At 56.6% G+C, this 26,080-nt stretch overlaps 5 protein-coding genes across 5 annotated transcripts; all 5 read left to right on the top strand.

The window, feature by feature from the left end:
• Positions 1-1,841: 1,841 nt before the first annotated feature.
• On the top strand, positions 1,842-2,208 carry LOC308188748 (feather keratin 1-like). Its single transcript, XM_080578123.1, has one exon. It carries the CDS (start codon positions 1,858-1,860, stop codon positions 2,176-2,178), a length of 321 nt encoding a protein of 106 aa, XP_080434249.1. The 5' UTR covers positions 1,842-1,857; the 3' UTR covers positions 2,179-2,208.
• Positions 2,209-4,991: 2,783 nt separating this feature from the next.
• Positions 4,992-7,617, top strand: LOC308188744 (feather keratin 1-like). The gene has a single exon (XM_080578119.1). It carries the CDS (start codon positions 6,788-6,790, stop codon positions 7,106-7,108), a length of 321 nt encoding a protein of 106 aa, XP_080434245.1. The 5' UTR covers positions 4,992-6,787; the 3' UTR covers positions 7,109-7,617.
• Positions 7,618-11,523: 3,906 nt separating this feature from the next.
• Positions 11,524-12,075, top strand: LOC308188736 (feather keratin 1-like). The gene has a single exon (XM_080578111.1). The coding sequence runs from the start codon at positions 11,636-11,638 to the stop codon at positions 12,035-12,037; it is 402 nt and encodes a 133-aa protein (XP_080434237.1). The 5' UTR covers positions 11,524-11,635; the 3' UTR covers positions 12,038-12,075.
• A 4,235-nt stretch (positions 12,076-16,310) lies between these two features.
• Positions 16,311-17,005, top strand: LOC308188735 (feather keratin 1-like). Its single transcript, XM_080578110.1, has one exon. It carries the CDS (start codon positions 16,567-16,569, stop codon positions 16,966-16,968), a length of 402 nt encoding a protein of 133 aa, XP_080434236.1. The 5' UTR covers positions 16,311-16,566; the 3' UTR covers positions 16,969-17,005.
• Positions 17,006-18,735: 1,730 nt separating this feature from the next.
• Positions 18,736-21,982, top strand: LOC308188733 (feather keratin 1-like). The gene has a single exon (XM_080578108.1). The coding sequence runs from the start codon at positions 21,439-21,441 to the stop codon at positions 21,895-21,897; it is 459 nt and encodes a 152-aa protein (XP_080434234.1). The 5' UTR covers positions 18,736-21,438; the 3' UTR covers positions 21,898-21,982.
• The last annotated feature ends 4,098 nt before the right edge of the window (positions 21,983-26,080 follow it).

Here is a 26,080-nt window from a genome sequence, read left to right on the forward strand (position 1 = left end):
TTAGCACAAGCCTCTGCACCCAAGCAATCAGCCACTTCTCAGCCCACCGCACTGTCCCTTTATCTAACCCATACTTTGTCCGCTTCTCTAGGAGCTTGTCACGGGAGCAAGTGTCAAAGAAAGCCCTTACTAAAGGCCTTACTAAAGTTGAGCAGCAGCCACTGCTCTCCCCTCATCCACCAAGCTGGTCACCTCAATTTAGAAGACGCTCAGGAGGCTCACGCGTGACTTTCCCTCTCTAAATCCCTGCTGACTACTCCCCATCACATTCTGGTTCTTCGTCTGCTCGACAGCGCTTTCCGGGAGGATTTCCTTTAGAACCTTCCCAGCGACTGATGTCAGGCCAACCAGCCTCTGGTTTCCCACCCCTTCCTTCTTCACCTTCTTGAACACAGGAGCCGGCGAGTCTCTTCCAGTCTTCAGGAGCCTCTCCCACTCACCAGGACCTTTCAAAGATAATTAGTAGTGGCCTCGCAAGGACACCACACAGCTCCCTCAGCATTTGTGGCTGCAACCCAGCAGGCCTCACGGAACAAGGCACACCCAGTTGCACAGCCCCCCTTCCTACCTTGATTCATCTTCCTCAGCAACAAGCGCTACTCACCTCAGCAGCAAGCCAAAACCACCTCAGCCCAACGGGGACAGGCCTTGCCACTCGTCAGCCATGCCCGGGACCACCCAGCCAGGAGGGGCTCACGACTGCTGCCCCAAGTACCATGCATGCCTCCAACTCCCTGCTGCAGTGACCAAACCCTGCATCTGACCATCAAAGCCTAGGCAGGGAAAGGGCCTCACCCTTGGGCGCTCAGTGCTGAATAAGACCCCAAAAGCTCTGCCTAACTCTCCCTGCCAAACCACTCCCCCTCAGCTCAGGGCTTGCAAGCTCTCAACAGGGCCTGAAAGGACAACGTCCTGCTGTTGTAGACAGCTCTCCTCCGCCTAATCAAACTACCACCCGCCAAGCTGCCGCAAGAAGAAAGCACGCAGCCTCCCTTCTCCCACCCAGGACCTTCCAAGCACAAAGGCCACCAAGCCACTGACCGATGCAGCAAACCCAAAGGGAAAGACGAGGAATAAACACAGGCGTAGGGAATGGGCACGAAGGCAGGGAGGGGGCGAGTGCGATGCCAGTGCCAGCGCCTCGCGCCCAGCACATCTGGGAAGCCCACACCAGCCTGCATTATGGCGACGCCAGCAAATAGGGCCCCCTCCTCACAACAATGCAGCCGCAAACCGCACCGCACGAGTGACACGCCATGACCTCACTTCATAACAACCCACCTCTCTCATGCTTTGGCCGCGTCTGCCGACTGTCCTCAAACGCACTCTCCATGCAAATCCATCCAAAGAGCCGCTCTCACTTAAAAGCTGCCGCCAAGGCCACAGAGACACATCCTAAACAGGAGAAAAGCACACGAGAACGTAGTGTGAAGGACAACACACCCCACCTCATTACTTGCCAGGCTTTAGAATGTAAGAGCAGCTCACGCCAAATGCTGTCATGCGCAAAGGCTCTCTCGCCCCGCGGGCACTCACGGACCAGCATAAAAGCCGGCCCTGCGACTCGTACCCTCACACAATCCTCCCGACGCCTTCTCCCCTGCGCCCAACAAGGTGAGCCTGAACCCCGCTCCCCTCCTTCGCCTGCCCCACCAGGCCTAGCTCTCCACACGCCCTTTCCCCCTTAGCCTCAGCAGCCCTTCTCCCTCCCCACCGCCATGCTCCCCACAACCCCAGGCCTCCCCACTCTCTTGGCCTCCCCCAGCACCACTCCTCATGCCCCCAACACCCTCCGCGTTCCCAACACCCTCCACATTCCCAACACCCTCTCTTCCAGGGACCCTCCACACCACAGACATGTCCTGCTACGACATCTGCCGCCCCTGCGGACCCACCCCGCTGGCTAACAGCTGCAACGAGCCCTGTGTCAGGCAGTGCGAGGATTCCCGCGTCGTCATCCAGCCTCCTGCCGTGCTGGTCACCCTGCCAGGACCCATCCTCAGCTCCTTCCCCCAGAACACCGCCGTTGGATCCTCCGCATCAGCTGCCGTGGGCAGCAACCTCAGCGCCCAGGGAGTGCCCATCTCCTCCGGGGGATTCGGAGGCTTTGGCCTTGGAGGCTTTGGCTTTGGAGGCCTGGGCTGCATCAACGGCGGAAGAGCCTGCTACCCCTGCTAAGGACCCACGCCAACACCCCTGACAGAAGCCTCCAACACCGTGCAACACAGCTCTCGCACTGAGGACGCACCTCTGCGCTCTTCATGACATGCGGGCTCGCCAGCCGCAGCTCATCATTCCATGGCACAACAAAGCAAGCAAGCAAGGAAGGGGCCAGCCCATGCTGTCAGGACACATGGCCAACATACCTCCTTCTTTCTTCCTCTTTCTCCTGTCCATAGCACCACCTTCTACGGCTGCTACTCTCTGCTGCAATGCCTTGCTCACTAGCACAATCCCTCCAGAGACCTTCTGGGGCTGCTCCCACCACACGGTAGCAAGACCTTGGGGCTCTGGGAAAATCTGCTCTACGCAAGGGACATAGGCTGGTGGTCGCCCTCCAGGCACCTCCGAATGTGCACCTTCCACTTGACGCTCCCTCTTTTTCATGTTTTCCTCAATAAAATCTGCCTGCATCCCACATCCTCAGATGCCTCCTCTTCCTTTCTTCTCCCAACGCTCTTCCAGCTTCACCCGACAAAAAGAACAAAAAGCAGGGCTCAAGTGGCCATCAGGGCCCATGCCTGGTGGTGTTCAAGAAGCGTTTGGACAACGCTCTTACATAGATCCTTGTCACTAAAATGGAAAGACATGATGGGCCACTCAGCACACAATGAATTGCCTGCATGGTCACATACCAAGAGTTGCGGTCAACAGCTCGGTGCTCACGTGGAGACCAGGGAGGAGTGGTGTCCCTCTGGGGCCTCTAGTGAGGCCAGGATGATTTAACAGAGTTGTCCGTCACACGGACACCACACATATGGTGCGAGACTCCTCGTGGATTGAGGATACACCTTTGTGCCATCGCTGACCCATTGGGTCTTCAGCTCCACAACCACGGCTATTTCTCTCAAGGCATGAACCAGAGAAGCAAGGAAGTGGGCTATTCCGTGATGTTTGGAAACATGGCCGACTTACATTCTACCATTCTCCCATTTCTTTCCTTGACTTGCACTGTCTCGTATGTCTGGTTCTCTCTGCTACTATGACGTGCTCACAAGCCAAACGCCACCAGGGATCAACTCCCTCCCTGCTGCTCCCATCACAGGGCTGGAAGATTTCCGTGCTCCGAGAAAATTTACCGCGCACAACGATGACGTTGTTGGTCACCCTACGTGCATCCAAGACCCCCCAGGGATGTGCCACTTGCTGCTCCTTCATTTCCATGCGCTTTCCTCAATAAAGTTCTCAAGCATGCCAGCCTGACGCTCCTCCTCTTCCCTTCTTCTCCCAGCGCCTTTCCCACTTCCCTCAGTACAAAGGCAAAACTCGAGAGGTCATCGGGGCACGTCGAAAAGGGCCACCACACCTTCCAGCACGTCACGCAAGACCTACACTTGACCAAACAAAGGCTTGGCCACGCTAAGACGCTTCTGCACATGCCCTCTGAAACAATCTCTCCGTGTCAGCAGCACACACTCGACTGCTTTCTCACCCAGCAGCATTCTCCCGCATTGACAACAGATGCAGTCACAGAGTCCTTTCAGTTTGGAAGTAACCTCTGGAGACCATGTGCTGCAAGCACCCTGCTCAAGCAGAGTCAGCTACAGCAGGCTGTCCAGGACCATGTGCAGTTGGGCTTCTCAGATCTCCAAGCATGGAAATCCAAAACCTCTGCTTGAGGTCCACTGCTTGACCACCCTCACAGGGGAAAAGGCTTTCCTTCTCTTCCAAGACAATTGCATCTCTTCTCTGTGGCGTCCACTCACCTTTGTCCTGGCAGCAGGCAGTAACTGAAAATAGTCTGGTTCCCTTGTCTTCATTCCCGCCCATCCGGGATTTAGAACAAGGAGGAGATTCAGCCTGAGCAGCCTTCTCTGCGGGTTGAAAACGCCCAGCTCTCTCACCTTCTCCTCATATTGAAGAGGCTCCAGGCCCTTCAGCATCTTGGTAGCCCTGCACTGGAATTGCTCCAGCATGTCCGCTTCCATCTTCCACTGGGACGCCTCAAACTGGACAAAGGACTCCACAAGGGGCCTCACCGGCGATGAAGAGAGATGACGGAGCGCCTTTCTCATCGTGCTGGCAACGCTCTTCCCCATGCCCTCCTGGAGCCTGGTGGCCTCTTTTGCCGCAAGGCTGCATTGCTGACTCATCGTCAGCTTGCTCTCCAACAGCAACACAAGGTCCTGCTTGGCAAAGCTGCCTGCCACTCTGTCGGACAACACCATGTCCTGCTCCCCGGCGTTAGTCCTCCCCAGAGGCAGGAATTTGCTTTGCCCCTTCGGCAACTTCATGATGTTCCTCTCTGCCCAGTTCTCCAGCCTCTGCACATCATTCTGAATGGTGCCACGTTCATCACGTGCATCAGACGCTCCTCCCCGTCTCGGGTCATCTGCAGAATTCCTGCGGGGTCACTCCGTCCCATCACCCACCTCACTAATGAGGATATGATGGCCACAAGATAGAGCACAGGAAGTTCCGCACCAACATGAGAAAGAACTTCTTCACAGTGAGGGTGACGGAGCTGCCCAGGGAGGTTGTGCGCTCTCCTTCTCTGGAGATATTCAAGGCCCGTCTGGATGCCTACCTGGGCAGCCTGCTCTAAGGAACCTGCTTTGGCAGGGGGGTTGGACCTGATGATCTTTCGAGGTCCCTTCCAACACCTTCAGTTGTCTCATTCTGGGATTCTGCGATATTGAACATTGGTGGCCTCACTGCCAAGCCCTAGCCTACACCGCTACGGCCTTGCCTCCAACACCGCTCTGTGCCACTTAGCACAAGCCTCTGCACCCAAGCAATCAGCCACTTCTCAGCCCACCTCACTGTCCCTTTATCTAACCCATACTTTGTCCGCTTCTCTAGGAGCTTGTCACGGGAGCAAGCGTCAAAGAAAGCCCTTACTAAAGGCTTTACTAAAGTTGAGCAGCAGCCACTGCTCTCCCCTCATCCACCAAGCTGGTCACCTCAATTTAGAAGACGCTCAGGAGGCTCACGCGTGACTTTCCCTCTCTAAATCCCTGCTGACTACTCCCCATCACATTCTGGTTCTTCGTCTGCTCGACAGCGCTTTCCGGGAGGATTTCCTTTAGAACCTTCCCAGCGACTGATGTCAGGCCAACCAGCCTCTGGTTTCCCACCCCTTCCTTCTTCACCTTCTTGAACACAGGAGCCGGCGAGTCTCTTCCAGTCTTCAGGAGCCTCTCCCACTCACCAGGACCTTTCAAAGATAATTAGTAGTGGCCTCGCAAGGACACCACACAGCTCCCTCAGCATTTGTGGCTGCAACCCAGCAGGCCTCACGGAACAAGGCACACCCAGTTGCACAGCCCCCCTTCCTACCTTGATTCATCTTCCTCAGCAACAAGCGCTACTCACCTCAGCAGCAAGCCAAAACCACCTCAGCCCAACGGGGACAGGCCTTGCCACTCGTCAGCCATGCCCGGGACCACCCAGCCAGGAGGGGCTCACGACTGCTGCCCCAAGTACCATGCATGCCTCCAACTCCCTGCTGCAGTGACCAAACCCTGCATCTGACCATCAAAGCCTAGGCAGGGAAAGGGCCTCACCCTTGGGCGCTCAGTGCTGAATAAGACCCCAAAAGCTCTGCCTAACTCTCCCTGCCAAACCACTCCCCCTCAGCTCAGGGCTTGCAAGCTCTCAACAGGGCCTGAAAGGACAACGTCCTGCTGTCGTAGACAGCTCTCCTCCGCCTAATCAAACTACCACCCGCCAAGCTGCCGCAAGAAGAAAGCACGCAGCCTCCCTTCTCCCACCCAGGACCTTCCAAGCACAAACGCCACCAAGCCACCGACCGATGCAGCAAACCAATGGGAAAGACGAGGAATAAACACAGGCGTAGGGAATGGGCACGAAGGCAGGGAGGGAGCGAGTGCAATGCCAGTGCCAGCGCCTCGCGCCCAGCACATCTGGGAAGCCCACACCAGCCTGCATTATGGCGACGCCAGCAAATAGGGCCCCCTCCTCACAACAATGAAGCCGCAAACCGCACCGCACGAGTGACACGCCATGACCTCACTTCGTGACACCCCACCTCTCTCATGCTTTGGCCGCGTCTGCCGACTGTCCTCAAACGCACTCTCCATGCAAATCCATCCAAAGAGCCGCTCTCGCTTAAAAGCTGCCGCCAAGGCCGCAGAGACACATCCTCAACAGGAGAAAAGAACACGAGAGCGTTGTGGGAAGGACAACACACCCCACCTCATTACTTGCCAGGCTTTAGCATGTAAGAGCAGCTCACGCCAAATGCTGTCATGCGCAAAGGCTCTCTCGCCCCGCGGGCACTCACGGACCAGCATAAAAGCCGGCCCTGCGACTCGCACCCTCACACAATCCTCCCGACGTCTTCTCCCCTGCGCCCAACGAGGTGAGCCTGAACCCCGCTCCCTTCCTTCGTCCGCCCCACCAGGCCTATCTCTCCACACGCCCTTTCCCCCTTAGCCTCAGCAGCCCTTCTCCCTCCCCACCGCCATGCTCCCCACAACCCCAGGCCTCCCCACACTCTTGGCCTCCCCCAGCACCACTCCTCACGCCCCCAACACCCTCCGCGTTCCCAACACCCTCCACCTTCCCAACACCCTCTCTTCCAGGGACCCTCCGCACCACAGACATGTCCTGCTACGACATCTGCCGCCCCTGCGGACCCACCCCGCTGGCTAACAGCTGCAACGAGCCCTGTGTCAGGCAGTGCGAGGATTCCCGCGTCGTCATCCAGCCTCCTGCCGTGCTGGTCACCCTGCCAGGACCCATCCTCAGCTCCTTCCCCCAGAACACCGCCGTTGGATCCTCCGCATCAGCTGCCGTGGGCAGCAACCTCAGCGCCCAGGGAGTGCCCATCTCCTCCGGGGGATTCGGAGGCTTTGGCCTTGGAGGCTTTGGCTTTGGAGGCCTGGGCTGCATCAACGGCGGAAGAGCCTGCTACCCCTGCTAAGGACCCACGCCAACACCCCTGACAGAAGCCTCCAACACCGTGCAACACAGCTCTCGCACTGAGGACGCACCTCTGCGCTCTTCATGGCATGCGGGCTCGCCAGCTGTGGCTCATCATTCCATGGCACAACAAAGCAAGCAAGCAAGGAAGGGGCCAGCCCATGCTGTCAGGACACATGGCCAACATACCTCCTTCTTTCTTCCTCTTTCTCCTTTCCATAGCACCACCTTCTACGGCTGCTACTCTCTGCTGCAATGCCTTGCTCACTAGCACAATCCCTCCAGAGACCTTCTGGGGCTGCTCCCACCACACGGTAGCGAGACCTTGGGGCTCTGGGAAAATCTGCTCTACGCAAGGGACATAGGCTGGTGGTCGCCCTCCAGGCACCTCCGAATGTGCACCTTCCACTTGACGCTCCCTCTTTTTCATGTTTTCCTCAATAAAATCCGCCTGCATCCCACATCCTCAGATGCCTCCTCTTCCTTTCTTCTCCCAACGCTCTTCCAACTTCACCCGACAAAAAGAACAAAAAGCAGGGCTCAAGTGGCCATCAGGGCCCATGCCTGGTGGTGTTCAAGAAGCGTTTGGACAACCCTCTTACATAGCTCCTTGTCACTAAAATGGAAAGACATGATGGGTCACTCAGCACACAATGAATTGCCTGCACGGTCACATACCAAGAGTTGCGGTCAACAGCTCTTTGCTCAGGTGGAGACCAGGGAGGAGTGGTGTCCCTCTGGGGCCTCTAGCGAGGCCAGTATGATTTAACAGGGTTGTCCGTCACACGGACACCACACATATGGTGCGAGACTCCTCGTGGATTGAGGATGCACCTTTGTGCCATCGCTGACCCACTGCGTCTTCAGCTCCACAACCATGGCTATTTCTCTCAAGGCATGAACCAGAGAAGCAAGGAAGTGGGCTATTCCGTGATGTTTGGAAACATGGCCGACTTACATTCTACCATTCTCCCACTTCTTTCCCTGACTTGCACTGTCTCGTATGTCTGGTTCTCTCTGCTACTATGACGTGCTCACAAGCCAAACGCCACCAGGGATCGACTCCCGCTCTGCTGCTCCCATCACAGGGCTGGAAGATTTCCGTGCTCCGAGAAAATTTACTGTGCACAACGATGACGTTGTTGGTCACCCTACGTGCATCCAAGACCCCCCAGGGATGTGCCACTTGCTGCTCCTTCATTTCCATGCGCTTTCCTCAATAAAGTTCTCAAGCATGCCAGCCTGACGCTCCTCCTCTTCCCTTCTTTCCCAGCGCCCTTCCCACTTCCCTCAGTACAAAGCCAAAGATCAAGAGGTCATTGGGGCACGTCGAAAAGGGCCACCACACCTTCCAGCACGTCACGCGAGACCTACACTTGACCAAACAAAGGCTTGGCCACGCTAAGGCGCTTCTGCACATGCCCTCTGAAACAATCTCTCCGTGTCAGCAGCACACACTCGACTGCTTTCTCACCCAGCAGCATTCTCCCGCATTGACAACAGATGCAGTCACAGAGTCCTTTCAGTTTGGAAGTAACCTCTGGAGACCATGTGCTGCAAGCACCCTGCTCAAGCAGAGTCAGCTACAGCAGGCTGTCCAGGACCATGTGCAGTTGGGCTTCTCAGATCTCCAAGCATGGAAATCCAAAACCTCTGCTTGAGGTCCACTGCTTGACCACCCTCACAGGGGAAAAGGCTTTCCTTCTCTTCCAAGACAATTGCATCTCTTCTCTGTGGCGTCCACTCACCTGTGTCCTGGCAGCAGGCAGTAACTGAAAATAGTCTGGTTCCCTTGTCTTCATTCCCGCCCATCCGGGATTTAGAACAAGGAGGAGATTCAGCCTGAGCAGCCTTCTCTGCGGGTTGAAAACGCCCAGCTCTCTCACCTTCTCCTCATATTGAAGAGGCTCCAGGCCCTTCAGCATCTTGGTAGCCCTGCACTGGAATTGCTCCAGCATGTCCGCTTCCATCTTCCACTGGGACGCCTCAAACTGGACAAAGGACTCCACAAGGGGCCTCACCGGCGATGAAGAGAGATGACGAAGCGCCTTTCTCATCGTGCTGGCAACGCTCTTCCCCATGCCCTCCTGGAGCCTGGTGGCCTCTTTTGCCGCAAGGCTGCATTGCTGACTCATCGTCAGCTTGCTCTCCAACAGCAACACAAGGTCCTGCTTGGCAAAGCTGCCTGCCACTCTGTCGGACAACACCATGTCCTGCTCCCCGGCGTTAGTCCTCCCCAGAGGCAGGAATTTGCTTTGCCCCTTCGGCAACTTCGTGATGTTCCTCTCTGCCCAGTTCTCCAGCCTCTGCACATCATTCTGAATGGTGCCACGTTCATCACGTGCATCAGACGCTCCTCCCCGTCTCGGGTCATCTGCAGAATTCCTGCGGGGTCACTCCGTCCCATCACCCACCTCACTGATGAGGATATGATGGCCACAAGATAGAGCACAGGAAGTTCCGCACCAACATGAGAAAGAACTTCTTCACAGTGAGGGTGACGGAGCTGCCCAGGGAGGTTGTGCGCTCTCCTTCTCTGGAGATATTCAAGGCCCGTCTGGATGCCTACCTGGGCAGCCTGCTCTAAGGAACCTGCTTTGGCAGGGGGGTTGGACCTGATGATCTTTCGAGGTCCCTTCCAACACCTTCAGTTGTCTCATTCTGGGATTCTGCGATATTGAACATTGGTGGCCTCACTGCCAAGCCCTAGCCTACACCGCTAGGGCCTTGCCTCCAACACCGCTCTGTGCCACTTAGCACAAGCCTCTGCACCCAAGCAATCAGCCACTTCTCAGCCCACCTCACTGTCCCTTTATCTAACCCATACTTTGTCCGCTTCTCTAGGAGCTTGTCACGGGAGCAAGTGTCAAAGAAAGCCCTTACTAAAGGCCTTACTAAAGTTGAGCAGCAGCCACTGCTCTCCCCTCATCCACCAAGCTGGTCACCTCAATTTAGAAGACGCTCAGGAGGCTCACGCGTGACTTTCCCTCTCTAAATCCCTGCTGACTACTCCCCATCACGTTCTGGTTCTTCGTCTGCTCGACAGCGCTTTCCGGGAGGATTTCCTTTAGAACCTTCCCAGCGACTGATGTCAGGCCTACCAGCCTCTGGTTTCCCACCCCTTCCTTCTTCACCTTCTTGAACACAGGAGCCGGCGAGTCTCTTCCAGTCTTCAGGAGCCTCTCCCACTCACCAGGACCTTTCAAAGATAATTAGTAGTGGCCTCGCAAGGATACCACACAGCTCCCTCAGCATTTGTGGCTGCAACCCAGCAGGCCTCACGGAACAAGGCACACCCAGTTGCACAGCCCCCCTTCCTACCTTGATTCGTCTTCCTCAGCAACAAGCGCTACTCACCTCAGCAGCAAGCCAAAACCACCTCAGCCCAACGGGGACAGGCCTTGCCACTCGTCAGCCATGCCCGGGACCACCCAGCCAGGAGGGGCTCACGGCTGCTGCCCCAAGCACCATGCATGCCTCCAATTCCCCGCTACAGGGTCCAAACCCTGCGTCTGAACATCAAAGCCTAGGCAGGGAAAGGGCCTCACCCTTGGGCGCTCAGTGCTGAATAAGACCCCAAAAGCTCTGCCTAACTCTCCCTGCCAAACCACTCCCCCTCAGCTCAGGGCTTGCAAGCTCTCAACAGGGCCTGAAAGGACAACGTCCTGCTGTTGTAGACAGCTCTCCTCCGCCTAATCAAACTACCACCCGCCAAGCTGCCGCAAGAAGAAAGCACGCAGCCTCCCTTCTCCCACCCAGGACCTTCCAAGCACAAAGGCCACCAAGCCACCGACCGATGCAGCAAACCCAAAGGGAAAGACGAGGAATAAACACAGGCGTAGGGAATGGGCACGAAGGCAGGGAGGGGGCGAGTGCGATGCCAGTGCCAGCGCCTCGCGCCCAGCACATCTGGGAAGCCCACACCAGCCTGCATTATGGCGACGCCAGCAAATAGGGCCCCCTCCTCACAACAATGCAGCCGCAAACCACACCGCACGAGTGACACGCCATGACCTCACTTCATAACAACCCACCTCTCTCATGCTTTGGCCGCGTCTGCCGACTGTCCTCAAACGCACTCTCCATGCAAATCCATCCAAAGAGCCGCTCTCACTTAAAAGCTGCCGCCAAGGCCACAGAGACACATCCTAAACAGGAGAAAAGCACACGAGAACGTAGTGTGAAGGACAACACACCCCACCTCATTACTTGCCAGGCTTTAGAATGTAAGAGCAGCTCACGCCAAATGCTGTCATGTGCAAAGGCTCTCTCGCCCCGCGGGCACTCACGGACCAGCATAAAAGCCGGCCCTGCGACTCGTACCCTCACACAATCCTCCCGACGCCTTCTCCCCTGCGCCCAACAAGGTGAGCCTGAACCCCGCTCCCCTCCTTCGCCTGCCCCCCAGGCCTAGCTCTCCACACGCCCTTTCCCCCTTAGCCTCAGCAGCCCTTCTCCCTCCCCACCGCCATGCTCCCCACAACCCCAGGCCTCCCCACTCTCTTGGCCTCCCCCAGCACCACTCCTCATGCCCCCAACACCCTCCGCCTCCCCAACACCCTCCACATTCCCAACACCCTCTCTTCCAGGGACCCTCCACACCACAGACATGTCCTGCTACGACATCTGCCGCCCCTGCGGACCCACCCCGCTGGCTAACAGCTGCAACGAGCCCTGTGTCAGGCAGTGCGAGGATTCCCGCGTCGTCATCCAGCCTCCTGCCGTGCTGGTCACCCTGCCAGGACCCATCCTCAGCTCCTTCCCCCAGAACACCGCCGTTGGATCCTCCGCATCAGCTGCCGTGGGCAGCAACCTCAGCGCCCAGGGAGTGCCCATCTCCTCCGGGGGATTCGGAGGCTTTGGCCTTGGAGGCTTTGGCTTTGGAGGCCTGGGCTGCATCAACGGCGGAAGAGCCTGCTACCCCTGCTAAGGACCCACGCCAACACCCCTGACAGAAGCCTCCAACACCGTGCAACACAGCTCTCGCACTGAGGACGCACCTCTGCGCTCTTCATGGCGCCCGGGCTCGCCAGCCGCGGCTCATCATTCCATGGCACAACAAAGCAAGCAAGCAAGGAAGGGGCCAGCCCATGCTGTCAGGACACATGGCCAACATACCTCCTTCTTTCTTCCTCTTTCTCCTGTCCATAGCACCACCTTCTACGGCTGCTACTCTCTGCTGCAATGCCTTGCTCACTAGCACAATCTCTCCAGAGACCTTCTGGGGCTGCTCCCACCACACGGTAGCAAGACCTTGGGGCTCTGGGAAAATCTGCTCTACGCAAGGGACATAGGCTGGTGGTCGCCCTCCAGGCACCTCCGAATGTGCACCTTCCACTTGACGCTCCCTCTTTTTCATGTTTTCCTCAATAAAATCCGCCTGCATCCCACATCCTCAGATGCCTCCTCTTCCTTTCTTCTCCCAACGCTCTTCCAGCTTCACCCGACAAAAAGAACAAAAAGCAGGGCTCAAGTGGCCATCAGGGCCCATGCCTGGTGGTGTTCAAGAAGCGTTTGGACAACGCTCTTACATAGATCCTTGCCACTAAAATGGAAAGACATGATGGGCCACTCAGCACACAATGAATTGCCTGCATGGTCACATACCAAGAGTTGCGGTCAACAGCTCGGTGCTCACGTGGAGACCAGGGAGGAGTGGTGTCCCTCTGGGGCCTCTAGTGAGGCCAGGATGATTTAACAGAGTTGTCCGTCACACGGACACCACACATATGGTGCGAGACTCCTCGTGGATTGAGGATACACCTTTGTGCCATCGCTGACCCATTGGGTCTTCAGCTCCACAACCACGGCTATTTCTCTCAAGGCATGAACCAGAGAAGCAAGGAAGTGGGCTATTCCGTGATGTTTGGAAACATGGCCGACTTACATTCTACCATTCTCCCATTTCTTTCCTTGACTTGCACTGTCTCGTATGTCTGGTTCTCTCTGCTACTATGACGTGCTCACAAGCCAAACGCCACCAGGGATCAACTCCCTCCCTGCTGCTCCCATCACAGGGCTGGAAGATTTCCGTGCTCCGAGAAAATTTACCGCGCACAACGATGACGTTGTTGGTCACCCTACGTGCATCCAAGACCCCCCAGGGATGTGCCACTTGCTGCTCCTTCATTTCCATGCGCTTTCCTCAATAAAGTTCTCAAGCATGCCAGCCTGACGCTCCTCCTCTTCCCTTCTTCTCCCAGCGCCTTTCCCACTTCCCTCAGTACAAAGGCAAAACTCGAGAGGTCATCGGGGCACGTCGAAAAGGGCCACCACACCTTCCAGCACGTCACGCAAGACCTACACTTGACCAAACAAAGGCTTGGCCACGCTAAGGCGCTTCTGCACATGCCCTCTGAAACAATCTCTCCGTGTCAGCAGCACACACTCGACTGCTTTCTCACCCAGCAGCATTCTCCCGCATTGACAACAGATGCAGTCACAGAGTCCTTTCAGTTTGGAAGTAACCTCTGGAGACCATGTGCTGCAAGCACCCTGCTCAAGCAGAGTCAGCTACAGCAGGCTGTCCAGGACCATGTGCAGTTGGGCTTCTCAGATCTCCAAGCATGGAAATCCAAAACCTCTGCTTGAGGTCCACTGCTTGACCACCCTCACAGGGGAAAAGGCTTTCCTTCTCTTCCAAGACAATTGCATCTCTTCTCTGTGGTGTCCACTCACCTTTGTCCTGGCAGCAGGCAGTAACTGAAAATAGTCTGGTTCCCTTGTCTTCATTCCCGCCCATCCGGGATTTAGAACAAGGAGGAGATTCAGCCTGAGCAGCCTTCTCTGCGGGTTGAAAACGCCCAGCTCTCTCACCTTCTCCTCATATTGAAGAGGCTCCAGGCCCTTCAGCATCTTGGTAGCCCTGCACTGGAATTGCTCCAGCATGTCCGCTTCCATCTTCCACTGGGACGCCTCAAACTGGACAAAGGACTCCACAAGGGGCCTCACCGGCGATGAAGAGAGATGACGGAGCGCCTTTCTCATCGTGCTGGCAACGCTCTTCCCCATGCCCTTCTGGAGCCTGGTGGCCTCTTTTGCCGCAAGGCTGCATTGCTGACTCATTGTCAGCTTGCTCTCCAACAGCAACACAAGGTCCTGCTTGGCAAAGCTGCCTGCCACTCTGTCGGACAACACCATGTCCTGCTCCCCGGCGTTAGTCCTCCCCAGAGGCAGGAATTTGCTTTGCCCCTTCGGCAACTTCATGATGTTCCTCTCTGCCCAGTTCTCCAGCCTCTGCACATCATTCTGAATGGTGCCACGTTCATCACGTGCATCAGACGCTCCTCCCCGTCTCGGGTCATCTGCAGAATTCCTGCGGGGTCACTCCGTCCCATCACCCACCTCACTAATGAGGATATGATGGCCACAAGATAGAGCACAGGAAGTTCCGCACCAACATGAGAAAGAACTTCTTCACAGTGAGGGTGACGGAGCTGCCCAGGGAGGTTGTGCGCTCTCCTTCTCTGGAGATATTCAAGGCCCGTCTGGATGCCTACCTGGGCAGCCTGCTCTAAGGAACCTGCTTTGGCAGGGGGGTTGGACCTGATGATCTTTCGAGGTCCCTTCCAACACCTTCAGTTGTCTCATTCTGGGATTCTGCGATATTGAACATTGGTGGCCTCACTGCCAAGCCCTAGCCTACACCGCTAGGGCCTTGCCTCCAACACCGCTCTGTGCCACTTAGCACAAGCCTCTGCACCCAAGCAATCAGCCACTTCTCAGCCCACCGCACTGTCCCTTTATCTAACCCATACTTTGTCCGCTTCTCTAGGAGCTTGTCACGGGAGCAAGTGTCAAAGAAAGCCCTTACTAAAGGCCTTACTAAAGTTGAGCAGCAGCCACTGCTCTCCCCTCATCCACCAAGCTGGTCACCTCAATTTAGAAGACGCTCAGGAGGCTCACGCGTGACTTTCCCTCTCTAAATCCGTGCTGACTACTCCCCATCACATTCTGGTTCTTCGTCTGCTCGACAGCGCTTTCCGGGAGGATTTCCTTTAGAACCTTCCCAGCGACTGATGTCAGGCCAACCAGCCTCTGGTTTCCCACCCCTTCCTTCTTCACCTTCTTGAACACAGGAGCCGGCGAGTCTCTTCCAGTCTTCAGGAGCCTCTCCCACTCACCAGGACCTTTCAAAGATAATTAGTAGTGGCCTCGCAAGGACACCACACAGCTCCCTCAGCATTTGTGGCTGCAACCCAGCAGGCCTCACGGAACAAGGCACACCCAGTTGCACAGCCCCCCTTCCTACCTTGATTCATCTTCCTCAGCAACAAGCGCTACTCACCTCAGCAGCAAGCCAAAACCACCTCAGCCCAACGGGGACAGGCCTTGCCACTCGTCAGCCATGCCCGGGACCACCCAGCCAGGAGGGGCTCACGACTGCTGCCCCAAGTACCATGCATGCCTCCAACTCCCTGCTGCAGTGACCAAACCCTGCATCTGACCATCAAAGCCTAGGCAGGGAAAGGGCCTCACCCTTGGGCGCTCAGTGCTGAATAAGACCCCAAAAGCTCTGCCTAACTCTCCCTGCCAAACCACTCCCCCTCAGCTCAGGGCTTGCAAGCTCTCAACAGGGCCTGAAAGGACAACGTCCTGCTGTCGTAGACAGCTCTCCTCCGCCTAATCAAACTACCACCCGCCAAGCTGCCGCAAGAAGAAAGCACGCAGCCTCCCTTCTCCCACCCAGGACCTTCCAAGCACAAAGGCCACCAAGCCACCGACCGATGCAGCAAACCCAAAGGGAAAGACGAGGAATAAACACAGGCGTAGGGAATGGGCACGAAGGCAGGGAGGGGGCGAGTGCGATGCCAGTGCCAGCGCCTCGCGCCCAGCATATCTGGGAAGCCCACACCAGCCTGCATTATGGCGACGCCAGCAAATAGGGCCCCCTCCTCACAACAATGCAGCCGCAAACCGCACCGCACGAGTGACACGCCATGACCTCACTTCATAACAACCCACCTCTCTCATGCTTTGGCCGCGTCTGCCGACTGTCCTCAAACGCACTCTCCATGCAAATCCATCCAAAGAGCCGCTCTCACTTAAAAGCTGCCGCCAAGGCCACAGAGACACATCCTAAACAGGAGAAAAGCACACGAGAACGTAGTGTGAAGGACAACACACCCCACCTCATTACTTGCCAGGCTTTAGAATGTAAGAGCAGCTCACGCCAAATGCTGTCATGCGCAAAGGCTCTCTCGCCCCGCGGGCACTCACGGACCAGCATAAAAGCCGGCCCTGCGACTCGTACCCTCACACAATCCTCCCGACGCCTTCTCCCCTGCGCCCAACAAGGTGAGCCTGAACCCCGCTCCCCTCCTTCGCCTGCCCCACCAGGCCTAGCTCTCCACACGCCCTTTCCCCCTTAGCCTCAGCAGCCCTTCTCCCTCCCCACCGCCATGCTCCCCACAACCCCAGGCCTCCCCACTCTCTTGGCCTCCCCCAGCACCACTCCTCATGCCCCCAACACCCTCCGCCTCCCCAACACCCTCCACATTCCCAACACCCTCTCTTCCAGGGACCCTCCACACCACAGACATGTCCTGCTACGACATCTGCCGCCCCTGCGGACCCACCCCGCTGGCTAACAGCTGCAACGAGCCCTGTGTCAGGCAGTGCGAGGATTCCCGCGTCGTCATCCAGCCTCCTGCCGTGCTGGTCACCCTGCCAGGACCCATCCTCAGCTCCTTCCCCCAGAACACCGCCGTTGGATCCTCCGCATCAGCTGCCGTGGGCAGCAACCTCAGCGCCCAGGGAGTGCCCATCTCCTCCGGGGGATTCGGAGGCTTTGGCCTTGGAGGCTTTGGCTTTGGAGGCCTGGGCTGCATCAACGGCGGAAGAGCCTGCTACCCCTGCTAAGGACCCACGCCAACACCCCTGACAGAAGCCTCCAACACCGTGCAACACAGCTCTCGCACTGAGGACGCACCTCTGCGCTCTTCATGACATGCGGGCTCGCCAGCCGCAGCTCATCATTCCATGGCACAACAAAGCAAGCAAGCAAGGAAGGGGCCAGCCCATGCTGTCAGGACACATGGCCAACATACCTCCTTCTTTCTTCCTCTTTCTCCTGTCCATAGCACCACCTTCTACGGCTGCTACTCTCTGCTGCAATGCCTTGCTCACTAGCACAATCCCTCCAGAGACCTTCTGGGGCTGCTCCCACCACACGGTAGCAAGACCTTGGGGCTCTGGGAAAATCTGCTCTACGCAAGGGACATAGGCTGGTGGTCGCCCTCCAGGCACCTCCGAATGTGCACCTTCCACTTGACGCTCCCTCTTTTTCATGTTTTCCTCAATAAAATCTGCCTGCATCCCACATCCTCAGATGCCTCCTCTTCCTTTCTTCTCCCAACGCTCTTCCAGCTTCACCCGACAAAAAGAACAAAAAGCAGGGCTCAAGTGGCCATCAGGGCCCATGCCTGGTGGTGTTCAAGAAGCGTTTGGACAACGCTCTTACATAGATCCTTGTCACTAAAATGGAAAGACATGATGGGCCACTCAGCACACAATGAATTGCCTGCATGGTCACATACCAAGAGTTGCGGTCAACAGCTCGGTGCTCACGTGGAGACCAGGGAGGAGTGGTGTCCCTCTGGGGCCTCTAGTGAGGCCAGGATGATTTAACAGAGTTGTCTGTCACACGGACACCACACATATGGTGCGAGACTCCTCGTGGATTGAGGATACACCTTTGTGCCATCGCTGACCCATTGGGTCTTCAGCTCCACAACCACGGCTATTTCTCTCAAGGCATGAACCAGAGAAGCAAGGAAGTGGGCTATTCCGTGATGTTTGGAAACATGGCCGACTTACATTCTACCATTCTCCCATTTCTTTCCTTGACTTGCACTGTCTCGTATGTCTGGTTCTCTCTGCTACTATGACGTGCTCACAAGCCAAACGCCACCAGGGATCAACTCCCTCCCTGCTGCTCCCATCACAGGGCTGGAAGATTTCCGTGCTCCGAGAAAATTTACCGCGCACAACGATGACGTTGTTGGTCACCCTACGTGCATCCAAGACCCCCCAGGGATGTGCCACTTGCTGCTCCTTCATTTCCATGCGCTTTCCTCAATAAAGTTCTCAAGCATGCCAGCCTGACGCTCCTCCTCTTCCCTTCTTCTCCCAGCGCCTTTCCCACTTCCCTCAGTACAAAGGCAAAACTCGAGAGGTCATCGGGGCACGTCGAAAAGGGCCACCACACCTTCCAGCACGTCACGCAAGACCTACACTTGACCAAACAAAGGCTTGGCCACGCTAAGGCGCTTCTGCACATGCCCTCTGAAACAATCTCTCCGTGTCAGCAGCACACACTCGACTGCTTTCTCACCCAGCAGCATTCTCCCGCATTGACAACAGATGCAGTCACAGAGTCCTTTCAGTTTGGAAGTAACCTCTGGAGACCATGTGCTGCAAGCACCCTGCTCAAGCAGAGTCAGCTACAGCAGGCTGTCCAGGACCATGTGCAGTTGGGCTTCTCAGATCTCCAAGCATGGAAATCCAAAACCTCTGCTTGAGGTCCACTGCTTGACCACCCTCACAGGGGAAAAGGCTTTCCTTCTCTTCCAAGACAATTGCATCTCTTCTCTGTGGCGTCCACTCACCTGTGTCCTGGCAGCAGGCAGTAACTGAAAATAGTCTGGTTCCCTTGTCTTCATTCCCGCCCATCCGGGATTTAGAACAAGGAGGAGATTCAGCCTGAGCAGCCTTCTCTGCGGGTTGAAAACGCCCAGCTCTCTCACCTTCTCCTCATATTGAAGAGGCTCCAGGCCCTTCAGCATCTTGGTAGCCCTGCACTGGAATTGCTCCAGCATGTCCGCTTCCATCTTCCACTGGGACGCCTCAAACTGGACAAAGGACTCCACAAGGGGCCTCACCGGCGATGAAGAGAGATGACGGAGCGCCTTTCTCATCGTGCTGGCAACGCTCTTCCCCATGCCCTCCTGGAGCCTGGTGGCCTCTTTTGCCGCAAGGCTGCATTGCTGACTCATCGTCAGCTTGCTCTCCAACAGCAACACAAGGTCCTGCTTGGCAAAGCTGCCTGCCACTCTGTCGGACAACACCATGTCCTGCTCCCCGGCGTTAGTCCTCCCCAGAGGCAGGAATTTGCTTTGCCCCTTCGGCAACTTCATGATGTTCCTCTCTGCCCAGTTCTCCAGCCTCTGCACATCATTCTGAATGGTGCCACGTTCATCACGTGCATCAGACGCTCCTCCCCGTCTCGGGTCATCTGCAGAATTCCTGCGGGGTCACTCCGTCCCATCACCCACCTCACTAATGAGGATATGATGGCCACAAGATAGAGCACAGGAAGTTCCGCACCAACATGAGAAAGAACTTCTTCACAGTGAGGGTGACGGAGCTGCCCAGGGAGGTTGTGCGCTCTCCTTCTCTGGAGATATTCAAGGCCCGTCTGGATGCCTACCTGGGCAGCCTGCTCTAAGGAACCTGCTTTGGCAGGGGGGTTGGACCTGATGATCTTTCGAGGTCCCTTCCAACACCTTCAGTTGTCTCATTCTGGGATTCTGCGATATTGAACATTGGTGGCCTCACTGCCAAGCCCTAGCCTACACCGCTACGGCCTTGCCTCCAACACCGCTCTGTGCCACTTAGCACAAGCCTCTGCACCCAAGCAATCAGCCACTTCTCAGCCCACCTCACTGTCCCTTTATCTAACCCATACTTTGTCCGCTTCTCTAGGAGCTTGTCACGGGAGCAAGTGTCAAAGAAAGCCCTTACTAAAGGCTTTACTAAAGTTGAGCAGCAGCCACTGCTCTCCCCTCATCCACCAAGCTGGTCACCTCAATTTAGAAGACGCTCAGGAGGCTCACGCGTGACTTTCCCTCTCTAAATCCCTGCTGACTACTCCCCATCACATTCTGGTTCTTCGTCTGCTCGACAGCGCTTTCCGGGAGGATTTCCTTTAGAACCTTCCCAGCGACTGATGTCAGGCCAACCAGCCTCTGGTTTCCCACCCCTTCCTTCTTCACCTTCTTGAACACAGGAGCCGGCGAGTCTCTTCCAGTCTTCAGGAGCCTCTCCCACTCACCAGGACCTTTCAAAGATAATTAGTAGTGGCCTCGCAAGGACACCACACAGCTCCCTCAGCATTTGTGGCTGCAACCCAGCAGGCCTCACGGAACAAGGCACACCCAGTTGCACAGCCCCCCTTCCTACCTTGATTCATCTTCCTCAGCAACAAGCGCTACTCACCTCAGCAGCAAGCCAAAACCACCTCAGCCCAACGGGGACAGGCCTTGCCACTCGTCAGCCATGCCCGGGACCACCCAGCCAGGAGGGGCTCACGACTGCTGCCCCAAGTACCATGCATGCCTCCAACTCCCTGCTGCAGTGACCAAACCCTGCATCTGACCATCAAAGCCTAGGCAGGGAAAGGGCCTCACCCTTGGGCGCTCAGTGCTGAATAAGACCCCAAAAGCTCTGCCTAACTCTCCCTGCCAAACCACTCCCCCTCAGCTCAGGGCTTGCAAGCTCTCAACAGGGCCTGAAAGGACAACGTCCTGCTGTCGTAGACAGCTCTCCTCCGCCTAATCAAACTACCACCCGCCAAGCTGCCGCAAGAAGAAAGCACGCAGCCTCCCTTCTCCCACCCAGGACCTTCCAAGCACAAACGCCACCAAGCCACCGACCGATGCAGCAAACCAATGGGAAAGACGAGGAATAAACACAGGCGTAGGGAATGGGCACGAAGGCAGGGAGGGAGCGAGTGCAATGCCAGTGCCAGCGCCTCGCGCCCAGCACATCTGGGAAGCCCACACCAGCCTGCATTATGGCGACGCCAGCAAATAGGGCCCCCTCCTCACAACAATGAAGCCGCAAACCGCACCGCACGAGTGACACGCCATGACCTCACTTCGTGACACCCCACCTCTCTCATGCTTTGGCCGCGTCTGCCGACTGTCCTCAAACGCACTCTCCATGCAAATCCATCCAAAGAGCCGCTCTCGCTTAAAAGCTGCCGCCAAGGCCGCAGAGACACATCCTCAACAGGAGAAAAGAACACGAGAGCGTTGTGGGAAGGACAACACACCCCACCTCATTACTTGCCAGGCTTTAGCATGTAAGAGCAGCTCACGCCAAATGCTGTCATGCGCAAAGGCTCTCTCGCCCCGCGGGCACTCACGGACCAGCATAAAAGCCGGCCCTGCGACTCGCACCCTCACACAATCCTCCCGACATCTTCTCCCCTGCGCCCAACGAGGTGAGCCTGAACCCCGCTCCCTTCCTTCGCCTGCCCCACCAGGCCTATCTTTCCACACGCCCTTTCCGCCTTAGCCTCAGCAGCCCTTCTTCCTCCCCACCGCCATGCTCCCCACAACCCCAGGCCTCCCCACACCCTTGGCCTCCCCCAGCACCACTCCTCACACCCCAACACCCTCCGCCTCCCCAACACCCTCCACATTCCCAACACCCTCTCTTCCAGGGACCCTCCGCACCACAGACATGTCCTGCTACGACATCTGCCGCCCCTGCGGACCCACCCCGCTGGCTAACAGCTGCAACGAGCCCTGTGTCAGGCAGTGCGAGGATTCCCGCGTCGTCATCCAGCCTCCTGCCGTGCTGGTCACCCTGCCAGGACCCATCCTCAGCTCCTTCCCCCAGAACACCGCCGTTGGATCCTCCGCATCAGCTGCCGTGGGCAGCAACCTCAGTGCCCAGGGAGTGCCCATCTCCTCCGGGGGATTCGGAGGCTTTGGCCTTGGAGGCTTTGGCTTTGGAGGCCTGGGCTGCATCAACGGCGGAAGAGCCTGCTACCCCTGCTAAGGACCCACGCCAACACCCCTGACAGAAGCCTCCAACACCGTGCAACACAGCTCTCGCACTGAGGACGCACCTCTGCGCTCTTCATGGCATGCGGGCTCGCCAGCTGTGGCTCATCATTCCATGGCACAACAAAGCAAGCAAGCAAGGAAGGGGCCAGCCCATGCTGTCAGGACACATGGCCAACATACCTCCTTCTTTCTTCCTCTTTCTCCTTTCCATAGCACCACCTTCTACGGCTGCTACTCTCTGCTGCAATGCCTTGCTCACTAGCACAATCCCTCCAGAGACCTTCTGGGGCTGCTCCCACCACACGGTAGCGAGACCTTGGGGCTCTGGGAAAATCTGCTCTACGCAAGGGACATAGGCTGGTGGTCGCCCTCCAGGCACCTCCGAATGTGCACCTTCCACTTGACGCTCCCTCTTTTTCATGTTTTCCTCAATAAAATCTGCCTGCATCCCACATCCTCAGATGCCTCCTCTTCCTTTCTTCTCCCAACGCTCTTCCAACTTCACCCGACAAAAAGAACAAAAAGCAGGGCTCAAGTGGCCATCAGGGCCCATGCCTGGTGGTGTTCAAGAAGCGTTTGGACAACCCTCTTACATAGCTCCTTGTCACTAAAATGGAAAGACATGATGGGTCACTCAGCACACAATGAATTGCCTGCACGGTCACATACCAAGAGTTGCGGTCAACAGCTCTTTGCTCAGGTGGAGACCAGGGAGGAGTGGTGTCCCTCTGGGGCCTCTAGCGAGGCCAGTATGATTTAACAGGGTTGTCCGTCACACGGACACCACACATATGGTGCGAGACTCCTCATGGATTGAGGATGCACCTTTGTGCCATCGCTGACCCACTGCGTCTTCAGCTCCACAACCATGGCTATTTCTCTCAAGGCATAAACCAGAGAAGCAAGGAAGTGGGCTATTCCGTGATGTTTGGAAACATGGCCGACTTACATTCTACCATTCTCCCACTTCTTTCCCTGACTTGCACTGTCTCGTATGTCTGGTTCTCTTTGGCGCTATGACGTGCTCACAAGCCAAACGCCACCAGGGATCGACTCCCGCTCTGCTGCTCCCATCACAGGGCTGGAAGATTTCCGTGCTCCGAGAAAATTTACTGTGCACAACGATGACGTTGTTGGTCACCCTACGTGCATCCAAGACCCCCCAGGGATGTGCCACTTGCTGCTCCTTCCTTTCCATGCGCTTTCCTCAATAAAGTTCTCAAGCATGCCAGCCTGACGCTCCTCCTCTTCCCTTCTTTCCCAGCGCCCTTCCCACTTCCCTCAGTACAAAGCCAAAGATCAAGAGGTCATTGGGGCACGTCGAAAAGGGCCACCACACCTTCCAGCACGTCACGCAAGACCTACACTTGACCAAACAAAGGCTTGGCCACGCTAAGGCGCTTCTGCACATGCCCTCTGAAACAATCTCTCCGTGTCAGCAGCACACACTCGACTGCTTTCTCACCCAGCAGCATTCTCCCGCATTGACAACAGATGCAGTCACAGAGTCCTTTCAGTTTGGAAGTAACCTCTGGAGACCATGTGCTGCAAGCACCCTGCTCAAGCAGAGTCAGCTACAGCAGGCTGTCCAGGACCATGTGCAGTTGGGTTTCTCAGATCTCCAAGCATGGAAATCCAAAACCTCTGCTTGAGGTCCACTGCTTGACCACCCTCACAGGGGAAAAGGCTTTCCTTCTCTTCCAAGACAACTGCATCTCTTCTCTGTGGCGTCCACCCACCTTTGTCCTGGCAGCAGGCAGTAACTGAAAATAGTCTGGTTCCCTTGTCTTCATTCCCGCCCATCCGGGATTTAGAACAAGGAGGAGATTCAGCCTGAGCAGCCTTCTCTGCGGGTTGAAAACGCCCAGCTCTCTCACCTTCTCCTCATATTGAAGAGGCTCCAGGCCCTTCAGCATCTTGGTAGCCCTGCACTGGAATTGCTCCAGCATGTCCGCTTCCATCTTCCACTGGGACGCCTCAAACCGGACAAAGGACTCCACAAGGGGCCTCACCGGCGATGAAGAGAGATGACGGAGCGCCTTTCTCATCGTGCTGGCAACGCTCTTCCCCATGCCCTCCTGGAGCCTGGTGGCCTCTTTTGCCGCAAGGCTGCATTGCTGACTCATCGTCAGCTTGCTCTCCAACAGCAACACAAGGTCCTGCTTGGCAAAGCTGCCTGCCACTCTGTCGGACAACACCATGTCCTGCTCCCCGGCGTTAGTCCTCCCCAGAGGCAGGAATTTGCTTTGCCCCTTCGGCAACTTCATGATGTTGGTCTCTGCCCAGTTCTCCAGCCTCTGCACATCATTCTGAATGGTGCCACGTTCATCACGTGCATCAGACGCTCCTCCCCGTCTCGGGTCATCTGCAGAATTCCTGCGGGGTCACTCCGTCCCATCACCCACCTCACTAATGAGGATATGATGGCCACAAGATAGAGCACAGGAAGTTCCGCACCAACACGAGAAAGAACTACTTCACAGTGAGGGTGACGGAGCTGCCCAGGGAGGTTGTGCGCTCTCCTTCTCTGGAGATATTCAAGGCCTGTCTGGATGCCTACCTGGGCAGCCTGCTCTAAGGAACCTGCTTTGGCAGGGGGGTTGGACCTGATGATCTTTCGAGGTCCCTTCCAACACCTTCAATTGTCTCATTCTGGGATTCTGCGATATTGAACATTGGTGGCCTCACTGCCAAGCCCTAGCCTACACCGCTAGGGCCTTGCCTCCAACACCGCTCTGTGCCACTTAGCACAAGCCTCTGCACCCAAGCAATCGGCCGTTTTGCAGCCCACCTCACTGTCCCTTTATCTAACCCATACTTTGTCCGCTTCTCTAGGAGCTTGTCACGGGAGCAAGTGTCAAAGAAAGCCCTTACTAAAGGCTTTACTAAAGTTGAGCAGCAGCCACTGCTCTCCCCTCATCCACCAAGCTGGTCACCTCAATTTAGAAGATGCTGAGGAGGCTCACGCGTGACTTTCCCTCTCTAAATCCGTGCTGACTACTCCCCATCATATTCTGGTTCTTCGTCTGCTCGACAGCGCTTTCCGGGAGGATTTCCTTTAGAACCTTCCCAGCGACTGATGTCAGGCCAACCAGCCTCTGGTTTCCCACCCCTTCCTTCTTCACCTTCTTGAACACAGGAGCCGGCAAGTCTCTTCCAGTCTTCAGGAGCCTCTCCCACTCACCAGGACCTTTCAAAGATAATTAGTAGTGGCCTCGCAAGGACACCACACAGTTCCCTCAGCATTTGTGGCTGCAACCCAGCAGGCCTCACGGAACAAGGCACACCCAGTTGCACAGCCCCCCTTCCTACCTTGATTCATCTTCCTCAGCAACATGCGCTACTCACCTCAGCAGCAAGCCAAAACCACCTCAGCCCAACGGGGACAGGCCTTGCCACTCGTCAGCCATGCCCGGGACCACCCAGCCAGGAGGGGCTCACGGCTGCTGCCCCAAGCACCATGCATGCCTCCAATTCCCCGCTACAGGGTCCAAACCCTGCGTCTGAACATCAAAGCCTAGGCAGGGAAAGGGCCTCACCCTTGGGCGCTCAGTGCTGAATAAGACCCCAAAAGCTCTGCCTAACTCTCCCTGCCAAACCACTCCCCCTCAGCTCAGGGCTCTCAAGCTTTCAACGAGGCCTGAAAGGACAACGTCCTGCTGTCGCAAGCAGCTCTCCTCTGCCTGATCAAACTACCACCCGCCAAGCTGCCGCAAGAAGAAAACACGCAGCCTCCCTTCTCCCACCCAGGACCTTCCAAGCACAAAGGCCACCAAGCCACCGACCGATGCAGCACTCCCAATGGGAAAGATGAGGAATAAACACAGGCGTAGGGAGTGGGCAGGAAGGCAGGGCGGGAGTGAGTGCGGTGCCAGTGGTAGAGCCTCGTTCCCAGCATATCTGGAAAGCCCACACCAGCCTGCATTATGGCGACGCCAGCAAATAGGGCCCCCTCCTCACAACAATGAAGCCGCAAACCGCACCGCACGAGTGACACGCCATGACCTCACTTCGTGACACCCCACCTCTCTCATGCTTTGGCCGCGTCTGCCGACTGTCCTCAAACGCACTCTCCATGCAAATCCATCCAAAGAGCCGCTCTTGCTTAAAAGCTGCCGCCAAGGCCACAGAGACACATCCTCAACAGGAGAAAAGCACACGAGAGCGTTGTGGGA

The sequence above is a fragment of the Anser brachyrhynchus genome (assembly GCF_964034855.1).
Source record: "Anser brachyrhynchus genome assembly, chromosome: 2".
NCBI classification, from domain to species: domain Eukaryota; kingdom Metazoa; phylum Chordata; class Aves; order Anseriformes; family Anatidae; genus Anser; species Anser brachyrhynchus.

What these genes read in the sequence shown, in the direction of transcription:
- LOC308188733 (XM_080578108.1), top strand. Translation starts at nt 21,439, where the DNA reads ATGCTCCCCACAACCCCAGGCCTCCCCACACCCTTGGCCTCCCCCAGC.
- LOC308188748 (XM_080578123.1), top strand. Translation starts at nt 1,858, where the DNA reads ATGTCCTGCTACGACATCTGCCGCCCCTGCGGACCCACCCCGCTGGCT.
- LOC308188736 (XM_080578111.1), top strand. Translation starts at nt 11,636, where the DNA reads ATGCCCCCAACACCCTCCGCCTCCCCAACACCCTCCACATTCCCAACA.
- LOC308188735 (XM_080578110.1), top strand. Translation starts at nt 16,567, where the DNA reads ATGCCCCCAACACCCTCCGCCTCCCCAACACCCTCCACATTCCCAACA.
- LOC308188744 (XM_080578119.1), top strand. Translation starts at nt 6,788, where the DNA reads ATGTCCTGCTACGACATCTGCCGCCCCTGCGGACCCACCCCGCTGGCT.